Source organism: Canis lupus, chromosome 36 (genome assembly GCF_003254725.2).
Source record: "Canis lupus dingo isolate Sandy chromosome 36, ASM325472v2, whole genome shotgun sequence".
In the NCBI taxonomy this organism is placed as follows: domain Eukaryota; kingdom Metazoa; phylum Chordata; class Mammalia; order Carnivora; family Canidae; genus Canis; species Canis lupus.
This window is the reverse complement of record NC_064278.1, coordinates 5,266,737-5,288,556: the sequence shown is the minus strand read 5'-3', so window position 1 is coordinate 5,288,556 and position 21,820 is coordinate 5,266,737. Positions and strand designations below refer to the sequence as shown.

Here is a 21,820-nt window from a genome sequence, read left to right as displayed (position 1 = left end):
ATTTCAGTAAATGAAGGGTAGGGGACCATTTTTGAACAAGACAAATTCAGAGAAATAGAAGTATTGACGTCATATTTTTTCCACTCAAAAGTTAAGATACACTTATTGAATATCATTCATATACAAAAATGTTTTGAATTTAGATTACCTATTTAATTTTTTAAATGTTTATGACAACTAGTACTATAGTCATTAAAATGTTAAAATGTAAACATATTGGAGAAGGAGCAAAGGAGGTAGCTTTTCACTTTTAATATTGAAATTCAGTGTTAATGTTTCACTACATTTAGGAACCCTAGACTGTCACAGTATAACTGAGTTCTTGATAGGGTCATGGGTTCTGATTATGTGGACCACTTATTTATTCATATTCATTAGCCAAAAAGGCTACCACGCCCAACCATACAGCCCACAGATACAAACTGTTAGTTTCTGAGCTCCCAAAGTAGTGTGAAATGTAATAGAAAATCAGTCTCCACCAGTACAAGAAATCAGTACTCTACTAAGTATGTTCACCGGAAGATACTTTTGAAATGTTTCTTATGTTACCTAATTTTTGCTCCAGGTGTATAAACCAATGTTTATCAATATGTTAGTTAAAATTAGTGGGGTTTTTTTGCAAAAAATCTAAGTTCAAGTTGGGTTCAACCAAAATGTATTGTTGGTTACTTGCACTCAAGAGCCTGTCTGTACTTAATATCAAGGGATTGTAGAAATGCCCTCAGGAAATTTATACTCCAGAGAGAAAATCACTGGTATGATGCACAAAAAAAGAAAGATAGCAACTTATTTTACTTCAGAAAATATGAAATCATGGCTTTAAATTTATTTATTTATTATTTTAATTTATTTTTAGCCTTTGCCAGAGTTGCCTCGTATTCCAGGACTTGTTCTCTCTGGAAGTACATTTTCAGACTGTCTCATGGTGGTGCAGTTCTTACGAAACTTTGGTAAAGTTTTGGGCTTTGATGTGAATATTGATGTTCCAAACCTGAGTGTTCTTCAAGAGGGATTGCTAAATATAGGGGACAGCATGGGTGAAGTACAAGACTTGCTTGTGAGGCTCCTCTCAGCTGCTGTATGTGATCCAGGTCTAATTACAGGATACAAGGTAAAAAAAATATATATATATATGTAATTTTTTTTAATTTCTACTATCAGTGCATTGTTAGCTGGTTTTAGCGTATTAGCAGAAGACTGCATAGACTGATCCATTTTTTTTCTACGCGTCTCACAAAGTTAAATGTAGATTTGCTTCAGGGTAAATTGATACATACCTAGAAAAACCTGGTTCATAAAGCCTAAGGAATATAGATCATTCCCAAATTGCTCCTTTTTTATCTGTCAGCAAAAACCAAGTTGAGTTAAGGAAATACACATGTGATATTAGACAAAACAATTCATAATTCATAAAGCAATTAGAACTCACATGTGCCTTCTGAAATTATACTGCGTTGTCTCTAAATCACTATGAATAACTGAAGCTAATCAAAGAACTTATAGACCAGCACATTAAGACTCTGTACTGTTCAGTGGATACCCAATAAGTTCAAATTTATCTTAATTTCAACTAAGATACACATTTTGGTCAGCTTTGCTGTAGGCAATATTGTAGAGTGAGAGGCTTCCAGATGCATTTGTTACTTTCTCTTCCATCTCCCTATTCATTCAGTGTATCAGGCAGTAGAACCCATGACACCAGAGAGCCAGAACACAATAGTGAGAGCCTAAATACCACTATTGATAGAACATCTAGATAAAGCCTGGAAAAGCTTAGGATGGTTCCTATAGTCAAAGAAGGTGTGAAAGACTATTTATACCCATGAGTTTACATACTATTCTCCCTCTCTACCTTTTAACCAAGGGTTTAGAGAAGGATTAGAAGGATTACAAGTACTTAAATACTTGGCTATTATCTGTTGTATATTTTTCATCTCTGCTCCATCAAAAAATGTGAATTAAGTCCTTGTTAGTAATATCTAGGTCATATGTAATATCCATATTTTAAAATCCTATTGTGAACGGTTATAATCAACACTGGTAAAAATGTCAAACTTTTATAGGCCAAAACAGCTCTTGGAGAACATTTGCTGAATGTTGGTGTGAATCGAGACAATGTTTCCGAGATTTTGCAGATTTTTATGGAAGCCCATTGCGGACAAACCGAGCTTACTGAAAGCCTGAAAACCAAAGCTTTTCAGGCTCATACTCCAGCCCAGAAAGCTTCAGTCTTGGCTTTCCTGATCAATGAACTAGCATGCAGTAAGAGTGTGGTGAGGTAAGCATATACCAGACTCCTCTGGTGACTGTTTTCTGTTTTAAATTTGTCTAATCACAAAATAATACAAATTTGTGATAGAAAATTTTGGAGTAACAGACTAACACAAAAAAAAATCTATTTGATCTCACCATTCAGAGGTGACTACTGCTAATATTTTTGTGTATTTCTTTGCAGTCTATTGAAACAAAAATTTGGATCATACAATATAGTCTTTGTAACTTGTTTTGTTTATACAATAATTTTGTTATTTATACACTGAATGTAAAAATGCTGTTTTTTTGCTCTAGTGCCACAAATGAAAGAATCCAGAACTTTTCTTTATTTGACATCTTTCAATGACATGACTACCTGATTTTCCTTAGTAGCCATTCCTAGAGTTATCCAGCTATTTTTTATTTTATTATGTGCTAATGCAACCTAAATATTTTTAGTTAATTTAATTTATTAATTTGTACTTTCTCAAAAGTACTCAATCTCATTTAAGAGTCAAAGTAAGTTTTCCAATTTAGTATTTCAAGATTTGGTGAGCAAATCCACATTCATCTTATTCTTCCTATTTATTATTTTACAGATTTTAAATAACGTTACTTTTAGTCCTTTACCTTTGTAGGAAAAGGATCAATCTAAATATTTTGGATCTGTGCATTTCTGCCATTACTGGATATTTTAAGTTTTCTATATATCTATAAGGATATGATAATATATTAAAATAATCTTCAATTGTTTTTGCTATTCATAGGCAATCATTATTTTTACTTACCAGAAACTGTATCAGTTTGTTTATTACCAAATTAATGTATTTCATAATGGATTAACTTATGTCTTTTCATTTTTGCATTGACAGTGAAATTGATAAGAACATTGATTATATGTCAAACTTGAGGAGAGATAAATGGGTAGTAGAAGGTAAACTTCGCAAGTAAGTCCTGTTTTATTAGAATTAGTTTACTATTTTTCCTTTGTACAAGTTCCCCTGTAAAACATACAAATTGCAAAGATAGAATTTCAACTTTATTTTGTCTTAGAATTAGAAAAGGTAAATCTTAATAAAGACGAGATATGAAATTAATGAAACTCAGGGTCAGAATTTGCAGTGGACAAAAGATATAATGAGATTCATTGAGCTTATATTCTTAAAACTTAGAAGACGGTCCATTTGTCTTCTTTATTTCAAAGAAGTCAATCACATTTTCTAAGATTGTTGTTGCTATCAGGTTACTTTTGTCACAAACAGGATCTGTTTGGAACTACCACTTTTTTTAATTGCTTTCTAATTAAAGTTTGCTTTACAGAAGGTCTAACATATCCAAATGTATTCAGCATTAAAACTTAATTAGCTTCCTGCCAGGAAATATAATGCTGAAATTATTCAACTTCTATGTTAAGAGGATAGCTTCTTTATGGCAATTTGAATTGAAATTTATTCAGTCTGATAGCATGAGATCAGGAAGTATCACTTGGCCATTGCTAGAGTTGTCTTTACAGCCTTCTAAGTTTTATTTTTTTTAATGTGTTCTAATTCCAAAGAGATATCCTGAATAATTCTTAAAAGTTAATATATTCTGTAATTTCTGGAAACATGTTTGTTAAATTTCCTTAATTCTAATTTTTATTGACATTGATTTATTCCTTACTAACAAAAATATGGTAAGGTATTTTTGCTTAAAACTCATGTTGTGGTCTTTGGGAAGCCTGGGTGGCTCAGTCAGTTAAGCATCCAGCTCTTGATTTCAGATCAGGTCATGATCTGAGGGTCATGAAATCAAGACCCAGGTTGGCCTATGTGCTGGGAATGGAGCCTGCTTGAGATTTTCTTTTTCTCTCTCTCCCTCTGCCCACCTCCCCCCTATCATGCGCACACTCTTGATCTCTCTGTCTCTTAAACAAAAAACAAAACAAGGGGTACCTGGATGGCTCAGGTGGTTAAGCATCTGCCTTCAGCTCAGGTCATGATTCCAGGGTCTTGGGATCGAGTTCCCCCTACCCCTTGGCTCATTCTCATTCTCTCACTCTCTCTCTCAAATAAAATCTTTTTAAAAACTGTTACACTCTTTAAAAAGTACAGAGGGAAGACTTTACCATATCATCATTTTTTTCATATTTAAAGACTCAGAATCATTCATGCTAAGAAAACAGGCAAAAGAGACACTTCAGGTGGCATTGATCTGGGAGAGGAACAGCATCCACTGGGCACACCTACACCAGGACGCAAACGAAGAAGGAAGGGAGGAGACAGTGATTTTGATGATGATGATGATGATGATAGTGATGACCAAGCTGATGAAGATGATGAGGATGAAGAAGATAAAGAAGACAAAAAAGGAAAGAAGACTGATATTTGTGAAGATGAGGTAATCAAATTTAGGTTGATTTTAAACTTAGCTAAGACTGCATAACATATTGAAAAATCACAAAATCTGGAGTCAAATGGATTTGTGTTTAAATTCCGTTTTGACAATGATTTGCCTCAGTTTCTTCATATGAGAACTCATTGTCATAATATTCACCTCATAAAGTTTTTGTGATAATTAGGTAGATATTGAAATTGAATACAGTGCCTACACATGGAAGTGCTTGTATTGAGTAAAAAAGTGAAGGTTTTACATAATGACTTGAGCATTCTCCAGAGAACTATTCAGATTCTTAATTTCAGGTATTCTCTTTTATTCTAGTAACATAATATCTTACATTTGTACAATCCTTCGTGCCTTAAAAGGTTTAGTGAGATTGGTATATTTCTTAAATAGCAATTTATTATGTGCCTAGCTTTGGGCACTTTTGATAAAAAATAAATAAGACACTGAAAGTCTCTTCTCAATTTACACTCTCACTGAGGAATATTTGCAATAAGTATTTAAGAGCTCACAAGGTTTTTTGCTGAAAAAGAAATAGTCAAGGAGGTAGGAGATTTCTATAGTTGTCAGGGATCCCCAAAATCCCCTCCAGAGTCAGTGACTTAGTAGGAGACTTACAGAACTCATAATCTAATCATACTGTGCCTATGAATTTTTAGAGCAAAAGGAAACAAAGCACAACCAGAAAATGCCTATGGGCCGAAAACCAGAGGAAACCAGGCTCAACATTCTAAAGAGTCTTTTCCTAGGGAAGTGAAACAGAATGGGTTTATTTCTTCCAGCAATAAATTGTGACATGTGTAAAATGTAAAATTAGATACTTAGTGCCCAGAGTTTTTACTGGGGGCTGGTCACATGACCACCTCCTACATACCATGTGCCAAAATTTCAGACTCCCAGAAGAAAAGTATGAACCACATTGTTAGCACAGTTTAGTGAGCCACTCTAACAAGAATGAAGGAAACCCTTCGAAATCCAAGTTCCCAGACACCAAGGGCCAACGTTGTGAGCAGGCCTTTCAAAGTATAGCAGTCAGACCTTCAGTGTTAACTCTTTTCTACTCATGTAGTAATCAAAATCAAGAAGATCAAACCTTTCAAAAAGGAGACAGTGATAAACAGTATTAAGGCAGCAGGAATCTAAAGTGATAAAGACGGAAAGTGTTCACTGAATTTGGCAACATAGACTCATTCATTGGTAACCAGTGCCAACACAGTTTCATTAGGGGGTTGGGAGTGGAATCCAGGCTATGGATGAGAAAAACAGAAAGTGAGAAAGTGAAAATGACTGCTTTAAGCATTGTGCCTCAGAAGAAAGGATATAGTTCCTCGAGGTTGGCAAAAACCAAGAACTTTTCAGATGTGAAAGACATGAGATGATTTTTGGTTGAAAGGACTAAATAAAATAAGAGAGAGGGTTGAAGATTAAAGAGATGAAAAGAATAATTAATGGTATTAGGTCCATAAAGATTTTGGAGGGGATTCAATCAAAGTAGAAGGGCCAGCTTTGAAGAGTAGGCTACAGAGAAGAAGGCAAGGTCATTGAGGGGTGTATGGGGTGTGTGTGTGTGCATGTGTGCGTGTGTGTATATGTGTGTATTTAAGGGAAGCTACCATAAACCACAGAAATAGACATATATAAAAGGGAGATAAAGGTTGAAGTTCACTTTTTTACCAGAAAAGAACGCTAGATGTACTGATTAGCCTGCAGAATGGTACTCAAAACACAATATACTGTCAATCATTCCTTCTGCCCTCCATGCTAATGAAATGTAGAATTCTTTTCCTTTCCTGCATCAACTAAGTACTGCTGGAGAAATAAGGATAGAAGACTTCAAGGGATGAATTTATTGATGGAATGTATGAAAATAATATCTAATCAAGACCAATGATGAATTACTGAATCAAAATTTTGACTGAATCTGGATAATGTAGAGGAACTTCTAAGATCATTTGCTATACAATTCTCTTAAGTGAAATTAGCATACATGCAAAATGTTTTCATAAATTCTTCCCCATGTTATATTTTAAACCAAAATTATAAAAATCACCAGAAGGAGCTTTACTTCTTTTGAGTACCAATCTGAAAAAGAGACATTGAGGTTCCTTACAGGAATTAATTATTTCATAATGTACTGTTGAAACCAACTGATCATATGTTTTCATGCTGCAATAAATAGTGAGAAGGGTATATATATTTTGGATATCAGAATTGTCACTCCTCAAACAAAAGATACCATTTAAAACCAATCTGCTTCATTTGGAAAGTGGAACTATCTCCAGAGCAGGAATTAAACCTTTCTGACCAATATTAATCACCTTTTCATAGAATTAGCATCACTCTTCAGCACTTAATGTTATAATTTGTTTTGAAGTGTTAACTCTCATAAATTTTAAAACTCTGTATTAGGTTTTCAGTATATTCTACTGGGACTTTTACCCCACTAAATTAGTTTATTTACAGAAATTATTTGTTTCACCTGACTTGTTTTTTCACTTGGAATATTAACAAACTATACATTTTTTTCTTTTAAGGGAGATTAAAAATCATTATTAATTATTTAAAAATCATGATTAATGTTTCTTAGACCAGATGTATTATTTAAAGTGGTACTTTATTTTTTTATGAGTGTTGAACTATAGAGTTAATTAAATTGTAGAGTTCATTGATCAAAATCCTGGCAAATGTATAGCTTGTTATTAGTGTGAGAAAACAGTTTAAAAGCTTTCAAAAATAATAAATATTTTAGGACCTAGAAGGCAAATTAGCATTTCCTTTAAATGATTTGAGAGCTATTCTTCACAATGAAGAACTGACAGCTACTTCTCAATTTCCTATTAAATAAAATTTTAACTATTTAATGAATCTGACTGGTAAGATAGGCACATTATTCCTCCAAAAATAGATTTGGTCTCTTGATTAAAGAATAGGTCATGTATGTAGTTACACTCCTTAAAGAATTAATTGCAGAGACCCACATGATCTCTTTCAGTTAGGAAATACTGCCCTTGACTAAGTCATAGCCCTTTGTCCCAAACATGGTCTCCTCTTCTCATTTTTCATTCCCTGAACACATGGAGTCTAATAGTTAGATTTGTTTTGAAACTTTTGTGAGCTTTAACCTCACAATTCAGCATGTAAAGTTATGTGGACAATTACACTCTAGCATATAGAGACATATAATGGCCCTCTCTTTTCGATGAGAAACTATGGAGAATCATGGCAGGGATTCTGTGTTCTTAATTTTGTTGTTTTCTCTCTGGTCTTTTGGGTTCCTTCATATCTCTTAAAATTATAAGGACTATTAGCCAAAGCTCCTTTAAATAAAACTTTGACATTTTACTTCTTTTCCATCATAGGAAAAGTCTTCGAAATGGCAGTTGATTTGGCTGATACATAGCTATTTCAATGTCTTATTTCAAATATTTGTTGATTAAATTGCATTTTACATAAGCAAATTATCAAACATTTATCCTTTGGTCAAAAGATCAGTTTAGAATCCTATCGATACATAAATATCTATTTGAGAATCAAGATTTAGATTGTAGGTTTCTTTTAATCCCAAATAGAAATCATATTACTATTAACACAAATAATATGCCTAAATGCTTTTGTAATTTGGTTCACTAAATTAGAATAAGGCGTGGATAAAAGAGATATTCCTTTCACTTCCTTTTATTGGGGTGATAACCATACCAGTGTAGAAATATCTATTCATGAGTGTTTGGTTGCAATGTACTTTGTAGAAATGCTTATAGAAAGTGAACATCAAAAATAAGTTTCTGGTTTTTTTAATCCTAAGCTGTACCTTCATCTTCTCATTAAAGTACAATTTTCAGAAAGAAGGAAACTAATCTTATTTGTGTATTAAATGCCAGGAAATATTCTAGTTGCTTTCAGATCTGTTCTTACTTAGTTCTCACAAAAATCCCATGTTACAGATAATGTTATCACCAATTTACAGATAACAAAACAGTCTTAGAAGAGTTAAGTGATTTGCCTATGTGAAAGTAGTGCAGCTGAGATTCAAAGAAGCACATATACCTTCTATTACTTCATGCTTTCTCTCTCAAACATGTAATTCGGGGCTGGTTTTCATATATTTTCTAGAATGAAAAAATTCATATAGTCCTATATGTACTTTCCATTTTTGAAATTAGTACTGTATATAGTAGAGATTATTTTTCTTCTAAAAACTCAATGTGTTCAAAATGTAATTTAACCTTCTTTGCTCTAAAAATGACTCTTTTGATTAATGGTACCAATACTTTTGCAGTTCTCAGATTTAAAGCCTTAACATCATAATTTACTCTTTTCTTCACTCCCTCACCCTTTCCTGTCTCAGATCCTGGACTTGTCAGGACTTAGCAGTTCTAATTATGTAATATCTCTTTATATCCACCTGCTTTTCTTATATCTATTTCTTTGACACCAATGAGGCCCACATTCTCCTTCCCTCTTGAATCATTGCAGGAATCTACTAACAAGATTTACTAATTCTAGTCCTTTCCCTGCTCCAGAACATCTTACAACTGTTATCAGATTAATCTTTGTAATGCATAGTTATGATGTTTAACCTCCCTCAAAGGATATTATTTATTGTCCATTACAATTTAGCCCTAAACTCCTTATCTCATCTCCCACTTTATCTCTTGATGTACCTACCTTTCAGGTCATTGTACGGCAAACTCTTTCTGAAATGCCCTGCCCTCTTTTCTCTGATTGATCAATTCCTAACCATTCTTCGATAGTTGATTGAAACACAACTTCTTAAAACAAAAACAACAACAGCAACAAAAACACAACTTCTTCCATATAGCCTTTATAGATTCCCACCAGAATAAATCTCACCTTCCCCCAAACTCCATGACTCTTAATCTCTATCTTGAGATTCTTATAGCTTCCTACTATTTGTTGGTTTTTATTTTTTAGTATTAATGTTTTGTCTCCCTACCAGATTATTTTATTTATAAAGAGCAACAACTGAGTCTTACTTATTTCCATAGTACCGATCCTAGTACTTTACATATAGGAGACTTTCATTAAATATTTGCTGATTGATTAAAAAAATAAATCTTAAAAACAGGTTAAATGATACTGTATTTTATTATGTATAGGATGAAGGTGACCAAGCAGCAAGTGTTGAAGAGCTAGAAAAACAGATTGAAAAACTGAGTAAAGTAAGCACTTTTCAGATTACAGTTAACATCTTTTTTGCAGTGTTTTAAAGATCCACCTTATATGGAATTAGTTCTTCTGGCTGCTAAATAAAAACAAGCTTTTTTATAAGTAATTAAAATGAGGAGCTCTAGAAACATTCTCACATTATACCTTAAAAGTTTAATGCCAAGGTTAAAAGCCTGAACTTAAACTGAAACTCTATTCTTCAGCTCTTCATTTAAATACAGAATATTGGTGAATGCATGGTTTTATTTCTTGGAAGTAATTACTTTTAAAAATCTAATCAAATATCATGGTAATAGTTTCAGCATCTTATGTTTTATTTTACATTACTATATTAATGTATTTTATTTGCATTGGATTTATAAACTATGTATTTGTGTACTTCTCATTTAAAATACTCAATTTAGAATTGAATTTCAGTAGCGTTAGTGAAGTTTTAAATGAACATTTATAAAAAAGATGAATTTTTGTATTATGAGATTAATATTATGAGATACCTATATATTGTAAAATTCATCCCAAATTTATCCCAAAATTTAGCCATATGTTGCCTAGGTTTACAGAATGAGTATAAAAATGAGCAAATACAGAAATGGTCAATTATATATATGTGAGTATTATTTGTCATAAATCCATAGAATTGAGCCAGTTTGTTCTGGCCAGTAAAATACTTGATCACATTGTTTATGATCAAGCATAAGATGAGCTTTACTATAAGATAACTGATAAAACAGAACAGCTTTTTAATCCATGGTAACAAAAATATTCTAATTACTTTCAAAATAATTTCTAACTTTATAAGTGTTACTAAAATTGAAGTCAGGCATGTAATATTTATCTCCTTTGCTATCTGTTCCCAGTAGTGAAATCTATCTGCTTACTAAAGGCATAATAAGTGTGAAGTCACTTATATATTAATTTTTAAAGCACTGGACACCCATAGCTTAATTATATGCATCATTTTTTAACAGCAACAGAGTCAGTACAGAAGGAAGCTCTTTGACGCTTCTCACTCTTTGCGTTCGATGATGTTTGGCCAGGATCGTTACAGACGCCGGTACTGGATTCTTCCCCAATGTGGGGGGATTTTTGTAGAAGGCATGGAGAGTGGTGAAGGTAGGAACTATTAATCTGTTACAAAATAATATAAGAAACCACATTTTTAAAAAGCCTGTTGCTCCTTCAAAATATTTTGTGCTTCCAGTATCAAATTTGCTTTATGAGTAAACATTGTAAAACCTTGCTTCCCATTTCTTTTGAACTCATAATGCCTCTTTCACTGATAAATATTCCTTCCCTGTTCATGATTTCTCTTCTGCCGCTCTTTCTGACATCAAACATAAACTATTCTTCCCCTATTTAGTGGACTAGGATCTTCACCTGCAGTATTATCCCTTAGGGTTGCTTCTCCATTTTTTTCTCCCTTCCCATTGTCAAATTTTTAACATGTGGTTTATTCTTTAATCTTTGCAACAACCATCTATCCTAACAGTGTCCCTGGAGATCACTTGCTTGAACTAAGATCCTTTTCATAATCCTCATTCACCTTAAAATCTTGTTCATGTTTGAAATTTATGATCACTTTCCTTCTCTATTAAACTTTGTTCTTTTTTGAGTTTTGTGTTACCACACAGTCCTTGATGTTTTACCTTTATACTATTCTCTTGCTGCCTCCACTTGTGTTACATTAACTAACTCAGTACACAGTGCATTTATGTGCTGGATAAACCTTGAATTGAGCTTCTTAGAACCATATATTTGGATGTTTCCAAATGTTTAAAATCTGATGGGACTAAGAGTATTATATCAGTGCTTATAAGTTTAAGGATGTAGATATAGCTCCATGGTAATGCATGTAGGCAAAAACTTCTCTCAACACATTTTTTTGAATGCCCACTTTATGCCAGGCATTTTAGGCACTACAAGAAGTTCAGAGATACATAAAATATAATCCGTGCCTAGTAGTAGTTTAACAGTCCAATGGAAAGAGGAGATTGATTGATCACATAGATGTCCAGACCCAAATTTTTATCAAGTAGTTGTTTTTAGCAATGGAACCACCCTTTTTTAAAATAAAAATATTTGCAGGAAGGCAGTTAATAATGCATGTAAAGTACTTAGAGTAGTGTTTGGCATGTAAGCATTGTTGGCATATAGTAAACAGTGTTTTACATAATAATATATTTCCTATGACTTCAAATTAGGTGAAGTAAGAGTATAAAATCATGTATTGGAATGATACATGAAAGTCATGCTCTGCCTTTCCAGGGCAAGGTTGCTAATGGAGCCAGAGACAGTACATGGAAGCTTCAGCTGCATTTTATTTCTTTTCAAAAATTGATGTTGATGGGCCTGTATGTTGATTGAACAGAATAGTATGGTGGGTTCCTTTTTTAACTGTTTGCTTAAAATATTTTTACTTTAAAATATTTTATTTTAACATGGAAAAATATTAATAAGTGGGACTACATTAGTCTAAAAAGTTTTTGCACAGCAGAGGAAACCATCAGCAAAATGAAAAAGCAATCTACTGAGTGGGAGAAAATATTTATAAATCTTATATTTGATAAGGGACTAATAACCAAAATACGTAGAGAACTCATGTGACTCAAAGCAGAAAAACGATCTGATTAAAAAATGGGCAGATCTGAATGGACATCTTTTCAAAGAAAACATACACATGGCCAACAGGCACATGAAAAGGTACTCAACATCACTAATCATCAGAAAAATGCAAATCAAAACCACAATGAGATCTCACCTCACACCTGTTAGAATGGCTAGGATCAAGAAGACAAGAAACAACAAATGTTGGTGACAATATGAAGAAAAGGGAACCCTTGTACACTGTTGGTAGAGATGTAAATTGGTGTAGCCTGTGGAAAAAGAGTATGAGGGCTCCTCAAAAAATTAAAAATAGAACTACCATATGATCCGGCAGTTCTGCTTCTGGAAATACTCCTGTGTTCACTGCATCATTATTCACAAGAGCCAAGATACGGAAACAACTTATATGTCCATCAGTGAATGAATGGATGAAGATAATGTGGTCTGTGTGCGCACACACACGCACCATAGGGAATGTTACTCAGCCATAAAAAGAATGAAATCTTGCTATTTGCCACAACATGGATGGCCCGCGAGAATAATATGCTAAGTGAAGTCAGGTAGAAAAAGACAAATACCATATGATCTCTCTTATATATGTAATCTAAAAAAATAAGAAGAAGAAAAGAAAACCAAGCTCATAGATATAAAAAATTGGTGGTTGCCAGGGTGCATGTGTGAGTGGAGGGGGGTCATAGAAGAAATGGGTTAAATGGGTTAACTGGTTTTTTTGGTTTTTAGTTTAAATAAATTGTTTAAATTTTTTAAATCTTATGCAGAACCCCAGTAACTAACAAAAACAGAATTATTCTGGATGGTGTATTTGGGGAACTCCTAGACTTTCCAAATAGACCTATATCCTAATATATTTGCTTTCCAATAATCCAGGGGTAGTCCCAAAGGCAACTCTAGGAAAAGTTAGAACTTTGCAAATCAGAATGAGGCCAGAGGTAATCAAAGGTATAAAAACAAAGTCCCTATAACAGAGAAATGTTATATAGCCTACTTTAATATTTTATCATAATTTTTGGCATATATGGGCATCTCTACCACTAGACTATGAGCTCTTGAAGGCAGAGACTAATATAGGTTGGGGAACTACACTGAAATAATCTGGGAGTAAGTACACATTGGACTGGGAAAAAAAGAAGGGGATGGGGAAATTAATTGTGTGCTCATTCTAGTAGCCTAGATAAAAAGTAGTAGGAAGGCCCTAAGCTCAGGTGCAAACAAGGAACATGGAAGGACTGCGATATATTAAAGGTAGAATTCTTAGGAGAAATTATTGAATATGATATAAGTGGAATCAGAGAGAAATTTGATGAATTAATCCTCAGTGGAAAATTGTGATTTCTTAAAAGCTCTATCAGAGAGGCCAAGAGGAAGAACTTGTTTAGAATGATGGTTTTAGTATAGAAATCTATATTGTATTTAAGTATAATTCACATAGTGTTATTAGTTTCAGGTGTACAATATAATGATTCAATAATTCTATACTCAGGGCTCATCAAGATAAGTGTACTCTTTTTCTTTAATATTATTTATTTATTTGAGAGAAAGAGAACACGAACAGGGGGAGGGGCAGAGGGAGAAGCAGACTCCCTGCTAAGCATGGGGCTCGACCTGGGGCTCATTCTCAGGATCCTGAGATCATGACCTGAGCTGAAATCAGGCACTTAACCAACTAAGGTACCCAAGTGCCCCAAGATAAGTATACTGATAATCCTCTTTTTTCATTCATACCCCAACCCACCTCCACTCTGCTACCACCAGTTTGTTTTCTGTATTTAAGAGTCTGGGAGATTTTTTTGTCTCTTTTTGTCTTTGTTCATTTGTTTAGATTCTTAAATTCCACACGAGTGAAATCCTATGGTATTTGTCTTTTTTTCACTGACTTATTTCACCTAGCATTATACCTTCTAGGTGTATCTACATTGTTACAAATGGCAGGATTTCTTTTTTATGGCTGAGCAATATTCCAGCAATGTGTGTTACACCATACACGAAAATAAATTCAAAATGAATTAAGACCTAAATGTAAGACTCTCCTAGAGGAGAGTACCTCTTTGACATCAGCCATCGCAGCTTCTTACTAGATATGTCTCCTGAAGCAAGAGAAACAAAAGCAAAAATAAACTATAGGACTTTATCAAAATTAAAAGCTTCTGCACAACAAAGGAAACAATCAACAAAACTAAAAGTCAACCTATGGAATTAGAGAAGATATTTACAAATGACATACCTGATAAAAGATTAGTATCCAAAATACATAAAGAACTTATAAAATTCAGTACTCAAAAAAAACATAATCCAGTTTTTAAAATGGGCAGAAGACATAAATGGATATTTTTTCAAAAAGGCTATAGAGATGGCAAACAGACACATGAAAAGATACTCAGCATCACTCATCATCAGAAAAATACTGCCATGAAATATCACCTCACACCTGTCAGAATGGGTAAAATTAGCAACACAAGAAATAGTACGTGTTGGCAAGGATGTGGAGAAAGGGGAACCCTCTTACACTGTTGGTGGGAATGCAAACTGGTGCAGCCATGTAGAAAACAGTATGGCATTTCCTCAGAAAATAGAACTGCCCACTAGTCCAGCAAGTGCACTACAGGTATTTACCCAGAGAACACAGAAATACAGACTCAAATGGGTACATGCATCCCAGTGTTTATAGCAGGGTTATTTACAATACCCAAATTATGGAAAGAGCCTAAATGTCCCATCAACTGGTGAATGGATAAAGAAGTAATGTGTACACACACACACACACACACACACACACACACACAGTGGAATATTACTCAGCCATTAAAAGGAATAGAGTGTTGCCATTTGCAGTGACATGGATAGAGCTAGAGAGTAGTCTGAAGTTAATCTCTTTTCAACACTGCTGAAATCAGTTCTTTATTAATACGTACATAGATTACTACTGCTGTCCCCAACTCTCTATATACTTCCTTCCTTCCATCATGTCATGTCTCTACTCCAAAACCTTGAATGACTCCCTTTTGCTGATAAGATGATGTAGTAAGCCTGTATACAACCTAGCATTTAAACATTCAAAACCTTCTATAATACTGACTTCAAAATATCTTTGCACTGTTCTCTAATATGAATTGATATAGACCAGTCTACTCACATTGCTTAACACATGTGCATTTCTCCATCTTTACATACTTTGCATACTTTGTTTTGCCACATTCCGTTCAATATAATACTATCTTGCCTTTCCTTCATCTAAATTTCACCTTTCTTGATCCAGCTCAATTTCTAGTCCTTTTATAAATTCTTCTGTAGCTTCTGTAAGTGGAAATAATTTTTAGTCTTGGTGAACTCCTAGAAAACCAAATAATTATACCATTATCTTAACAATTGATATTCATACTGCTTATATTATTTAAGTTTTATAATTGTCATATGTACTTTTGATGCTTCCTACTGTTAACATAGTACTTTATATATCACAGACACATTAAAAATAAGAAAGTAATTAGGGACGCCTGGGTGGCTTAGCGGTTGACCGTCGGTCTTCAGCTCAGGGCATGATCCCAGGATCCGAGATTGAGTCCCACATCGGGCTCCCTGTAAGGAGCCTGCTTCTCCGTCTACCTATGCCTCTGCCTCTGTGTGTGTGTGTGTGTGTGTGTCTCTCATGAATAAATAAAATAGTACTTAAATGTCTTTATAAGGTTTATAAGAATAACTTATGGGAAACATTTTAATTTTAGACCTCTCAGATTAAATCACATTTATTGAATTTTTATTTATTGGACCTCAGTTTCTGTTCAGGCCCTACCACTTACCCTCTCTGGACCTTGATTTCTCTTTCTACGAAAGGATTTAAATAGGCTCTGTAAAATTCTTTAATTGTTATCATGTCAAATAATGGATTTAAGAGAGCTACAAAATGATACATAAATATTAATGGTACTTTTTACTATATTATTTGTGGTCATTGCATGGTACAGGGGAAAAGTTGGAATAAATTTTCACTTAAAGGTTATTTTCTCATATGATTTTTATTCATTCACTGATGATTGTGAATCAGCTATCAGCACTTTCATACGTACTATGAAAGTTATAAAATAAATAACATGTACATTCCTTCTTATCTGGCAGCTAATTAAAATAGAATAAAACCTTTATGATATTAATCATCAAGTGTTTAATGTGCACTTATATTGTGCCTTGTACTAAGTAGTATGGAGATATAAAAGAATCAATTAACCTGTCTCTATCCAGAAAGAACTCACAATCTAATTGGAAAGATATACCATACATGAGGACAAAGAACAAGAGCATATTAGTGTGCACCATAGGCAAGTAGTATATCTGAGAGGCAAGGCTGATAAGGATGAATAAGTACTAACTGGGAGAAACTACTATAAAATAAGTAGTTATTAAAAGTTAATACAGTATTTACAATATGCAGTACTCTATTCCTTGCATTTATCACTTTTTAAGTTATCTAAAAGCACAATATGTTCTTAATGAAGTTTAGATTTAACAACATTCATCCATTTAAAAGTTTACATCCACAAGTTTAAAAAAAATAAGTGCCCAAGTATTTTTTAAAATCCCTATAATAGCTTTATCCAAAGAGAAGATATCAGATCTTGGATTACCTCCAAAGAAAACTATTAATTAAATTCATGTTGTATAAGATCCAAGATAACTCACACCACAAGTGAAACACACAGTGCACATAACAACAACGTTTATCAGTATGTTAACTCTAGCGTAGAGACATAACAAAGCATATAGGATCTGCTAAAGCCCCCATATTGGTTCCATAGGAGTGTTCAGTTCTAGACTAGACAAGCAACAAGGTCACCTCAAGAGAAAGATGCCTTCCTTCATATTTTGTATTTTTAGATTAGTCCAAGAGGAGATAGAAAACCCTTTGTTTCTCTAAGCAGCAATATATATATCAAAGGACCTCTGCACCTAGAAACAGCAGTAGGAGGTACAAATAAAGGGCAGATCCCACATACTGAGAGCCTTGGGAACAGTGCCAAACATCAGCTAAAGGCCCTGCTGTCCCTCTGCAAACTAGCTCAGTGACTAATCTGGCTTGCTGATGGACCTCAGGGAAGAGAAGAAGAGCACCTATAGCCAGTTAGCTAAAACTGAGGGTTTATTCCCCTTTAGTCCACCCCCTGACCTTTGGCGTAGCTCACTAGATGTATGCCTTCCCATCTAGAACAGTTATTAATTGGGTTTTAAATGGTGCCTTCTGAAGGAGACATCAGATAAAATTCCAGAACAAACAATATTCCACACCATTAGTAGATTTAGAGTTCCCTTTAGCCATTTGTCCATAGTACATTCAACAAAGGGTCCAAAACGATGCATTTATAATATTACTCAGGTCAAGGAACCAATGCTAATGTGTTCACTGAATAGAGCCCAAGCCTTCTCGATGGCAGTGTCCCCCAGGGTAGCTGATTTGGGGTCATACCCTCAGCTTCATGGGTGCCGATTCAAGGAAAGAGCCCTGGTGCAAAATAATGAAAGCTCGTATCCCTGTATACCTGTCAACTTAGAGGTAGGTTCTGCTGCTGACATTAGAGATCATAGCTGGGAAAGTCTCCAGTGCCTTTTAGATCTTGAGTCACTATTAGCACCATACTCTAACCAGCTAGGCTAACCAGCCAGTTTGAGTCATGATCAAAGGTCTCATAGTTATTTACAAAGTGTCCAGACAATGTTATGTCCGGGTAGTAGGCAGGAAGGCCCTGTTTTTCACGTAAGAAAACAAGTTCCATTGGATCACAGTGCCAGCCAGTCTGGTTCAAGGCTGCATTTTGTATCCACATGGCATTTACGCTCCCCTGGGATTAGCACACTGCCAGTGTGCTGTAGGTCCAAAGTAGATGCCCCTGATGTGGGAAATGGATCACTGGGAGCTCAAATGCCAGGATATGAGTGTCCTTCTGTTTCAAAGAAGATAAAGAGAGTTTTACACAGTATAATTAGTAAGGACAGAATTATGGATAACCCAAGCAAATGAAGACTCTGGAGTAATGAGTAATTCCTGTGGTATTGTCTGGGAGTGGAATACCCAGAAGGTCCTCCATAATTAAATAGGTTGAGGATGACAAATACAACATCCTGATAGCTTTGGAATAAGTGTCATTGCGTGGGATAGCAGTAGAGGGTTATTCAGTACAGTTTGTTACTATCTGCAAAAGGCAACAAGATAATTATTCACGCTACATCCACCCTCTCACCTTCTGTGGTCAGGCATGTTTATGCCCATGCCACGCCCATCATTATCTTTAGTGGTGATTTATACAGTCTGTCCTTCTTTTCCGGAACAGTAAGTTCCTCTTGAAACCAGGAGGTGCCATTTTCCCACCAAAGATGTCCTCTAGACAGAATATACTGTGTGAATATAAGGACTGCAGAAAATCTCCTGCTTGTAGAGTGAGTGCACAACAAAAACTCTTGTATTTAGAACTGTTTTGGAGTACCAAGAGAGAATCAAAATTGCCCCTCCTACTGGTGTTGCTTGTGTCATCTGGAAAGCAAGAGAATATCGACATTTGTATCCATCCACTCATCTGTAATATGAACAACAGGAACCTTCCAGCCCCTGTTGAAAGATACCAAAAAAGGAGAGGTCACAACAAATATGTCCAACTGATAGGTGGACATGCTTGTGCAGGACTTAAAATACTCTAGTATTTCCGTGCCAGTTATGCAGTCTGATAAAGGAACAATTGGAGTTCACACAAAAGATCCAAGAGCCTTTTGCAGTGATGGTGATTCTGGGCTTTGAGCCATAGGTAACAACCAGCTCCTAGCCCCAATAAAGGAATTTGGTTGTAGAGGCTCTTTTGCATTCTGAAACAGTAATACTTGGTCCCTCATTTCTAGCAAGCTCCTAAATGTTTGAGGCTCTTCTCCTTTCCAGCAGAGTGAACTGAGGAGTGTGGTTAGCAATCCCTTGGAAGGAGACCCAGAGACAGAGCCCAGCCCTAGTCCTTCTTAGAACCCAGATCAGGAACAAAGAAAGCCTAGCTTCTGAAGTTGACTCAAACTCATAAGGTGGAGCTACTGACTTAATATTCCCACCCGTAACCCCATTTCAAGAGTTGAAATGATACAGGGTATTCCCTTAGGTTCAACGTGTTCCAAGTCCTTTCCTCAAGAGTCTAGAGACTGTGAGATCGTACCAGATGGTCAGTAGGGGTGAGCCTCAACAGCTGTAGTCTCTGAAATACAGTCCTTCCCAGGCACCTACTTCACCTAATCTTCGGGCGAATACCCCTGTCTGAACAATTCTTCAAGTCTGTGGCCATTGGATCTTTTGTGTCTCATCTCACAGGTCTCTTTATTGACTCTCTCACTAGGTCTTTTAGGCTTTTGAAGCGGATAACACTTCCACACTCTAGAATTACACAACCCATCAACTCTGTCTTACCAATCCTTCTCTTTATGAGCAATACTACATTTATTGCTGTGAGGGAGTCTCTGCCAGAAGTCTAGCCTATTTTCTCCTTCCTTTGTTCCTTTTTTCTTTTTATTTTGTCTAGAAACCTGTGCCAGTTTAGGCTGTCTCTTTCCATTTTCTCCCCTAAAATGGGACTTGTATGACCTGAAAGAACTATTTCTTTTCTAACATTGTCTCTCGATGAAGGAGTAAAGTCAAAGCCATTGTCCACTTAGGTGGATCTTTTCTGATTCTGTCATTTAACATTCTTGGCACCAAGAGTATATTGTCTGGCCTTCCCCTCTCAAGCCCTGGATTTTCTTATAATCATGCTGTATCCTATAAGGATCTAGTCCACATCACATTCAAGAGTCTCAGGCATCTATTTTACCAAAGCTACCAAGCATCCAGTTTGAAAAGGGTCGCAATACCTGTCCCAGCACTACTAGTCAACCCAGACTGCTGATTCTGTAACAAGGGCATGTGTTTCCCCCTCCTCCACTTGTTTAAATCTCACTGTTGTTCCTTCGTCATGCAAACAAGCAAACGAAGCTTCTAAGGATCCTTCCAAGTGCTGCTTATGGTGGCGGACCTGTTGAAAACCTAACTTTTCTTTACTGCTTGTTGCTGGATTTCCTCCTGCTGGTATTCCCACTCAGGCTCCTGTAGAGCATACCTCACAATAATTGGCTTCATGTCACAAGGGCTAGTTGCTTCATCATATCACAACAGAGGAATTGTGGGCGCTTGCCCCACTTTACCTTCTAAAGGGGCTGCCATCACCCTTTCTGGTTCATACTCTACTTTAGGACTCATGCAAATCTCTAAGCTAATAAGGAAGGAGGGATAGAACTGAATTTGAAGCCACCTTATTGCCACTAGACTCCCGGTTTAGTGTACATTTTAAAGCTACTGCCATCCTTGGCACAGCTACTAAGACCATCCTAACTCCAAGTGAATTAAATGCTGACCCCAAGAAGAAAATCTTCCACCCCTGCATACTCCCCTTCCAGAAATCCATGACAGTAGGACTTTGTTGGACACCAACTGTTATACAGAATGCATGGTTACAAAAACCACTAATGACACACATGGCGCTAACTGTAGCAAAGTTTATTAGTAAAGGCAATTTATAGGCAGAGAAATAATAGTACAAAGGATCTTCAGGTCCCATAGTGGTTCCATAGGACTTGGACATGTGACAAGAACACTCCGAGAGATTAAACACTATACCCTACATCTTGTTCTGCATTGATGGGTTATTAGGAGAAAGGATAGAAAGCAAGCACTTAGTTTCTCTAGCAGTAAACCTCTTAAGGGATCTTCGGGTTTAGGAACAGTCACTAAATGGTATGCATACCAAGAAGCAACGTGTAGATACCTAGTTCCCTGAGAATAGTGTTGACATTAGCTAGCTAAAGGCTCTACAGTCCTTTTGATGGCCCTTAGAAAAGTGGGAAGGAAGTAAGCCCCATGGCCAACTCAGCTAAAACCAAGGATTTGTTTCTATTAATTCACTATATATATTTAACCATTGGGGTAAGTTAGATTGTAGATCATTTATTTGGTATTGGAAGGAAAATGAAACAAGTTTGTTGTTAAATTTACACACACATACATGCACACACTCTGTGATGTGAATGTTGCTCTTCCATTTGGTATTAAGATCTGGTTACAGGGACACCCAGGTGGCTCAGCGGTTGAGCATTTGCCTTTGGCTCAGGGCGTGATCCCGGAGTCCTGGGATTGAGTCCCACATCAGGCTCCTTGCATGGAGTCTACTTCTCGCTCTGCCTGTGTCTCTGCCTCTCTCTCTGTGTATCTCATGAATGAATAAATAAAATCTTTAAAAAAAAAAAAAAAAGATGTGGTTACAACATTAGGTCTAGAAGTATAAAACATAATAATTCCTGTTACGGATATGTGGGGGACTCTTACCTGAAG

The 21,820-nt window shown here is 35.5% G+C and overlaps 1 protein-coding gene and 1 long non-coding RNA gene across 30 annotated transcripts in view; one reads left to right on the top strand and one right to left on the bottom strand.

Annotated features, from left to right (window-relative positions):
• The window catches only part of BAZ2B (bromodomain adjacent to zinc finger domain 2B), a 293,071-nt gene that overhangs the window by 244,509 nt on the left and 26,742 nt on the right, over positions 1 to 21,820 (top strand). For all 29 annotated transcript variants that reach the window (XM_049106145.1, XM_025471102.3, XM_025471100.3 and 26 more), the window contains 6 exons: positions 857 to 1,111; positions 2,064 to 2,278; positions 3,126 to 3,200; positions 4,389 to 4,632; positions 9,753 to 9,815; positions 10,791 to 10,935. In XM_049106145.1, the coding sequence (XP_048962102.1) occupies positions 857 to 1,111; positions 2,064 to 2,278; positions 3,126 to 3,200; positions 4,389 to 4,632; positions 9,753 to 9,815; positions 10,791 to 10,935 (997 nt within the window). The remainder of the gene's footprint in view (positions 1 to 856; positions 1,112 to 2,063; positions 2,279 to 3,125; positions 3,201 to 4,388; positions 4,633 to 9,752; positions 9,816 to 10,790; positions 10,936 to 21,820) is intronic.
• On the bottom strand, positions 10,824 to 20,516 carry LOC112674707 (uncharacterized). Its single transcript, XR_003145518.3, has 4 exons — positions 20,308 to 20,516; positions 18,672 to 19,036; positions 15,578 to 15,774; positions 10,824 to 10,950 (listed from the first exon to the last, which is right to left on the bottom strand). It is a non-coding gene; the product is annotated as an uncharacterized LOC112674707 (long non-coding RNA).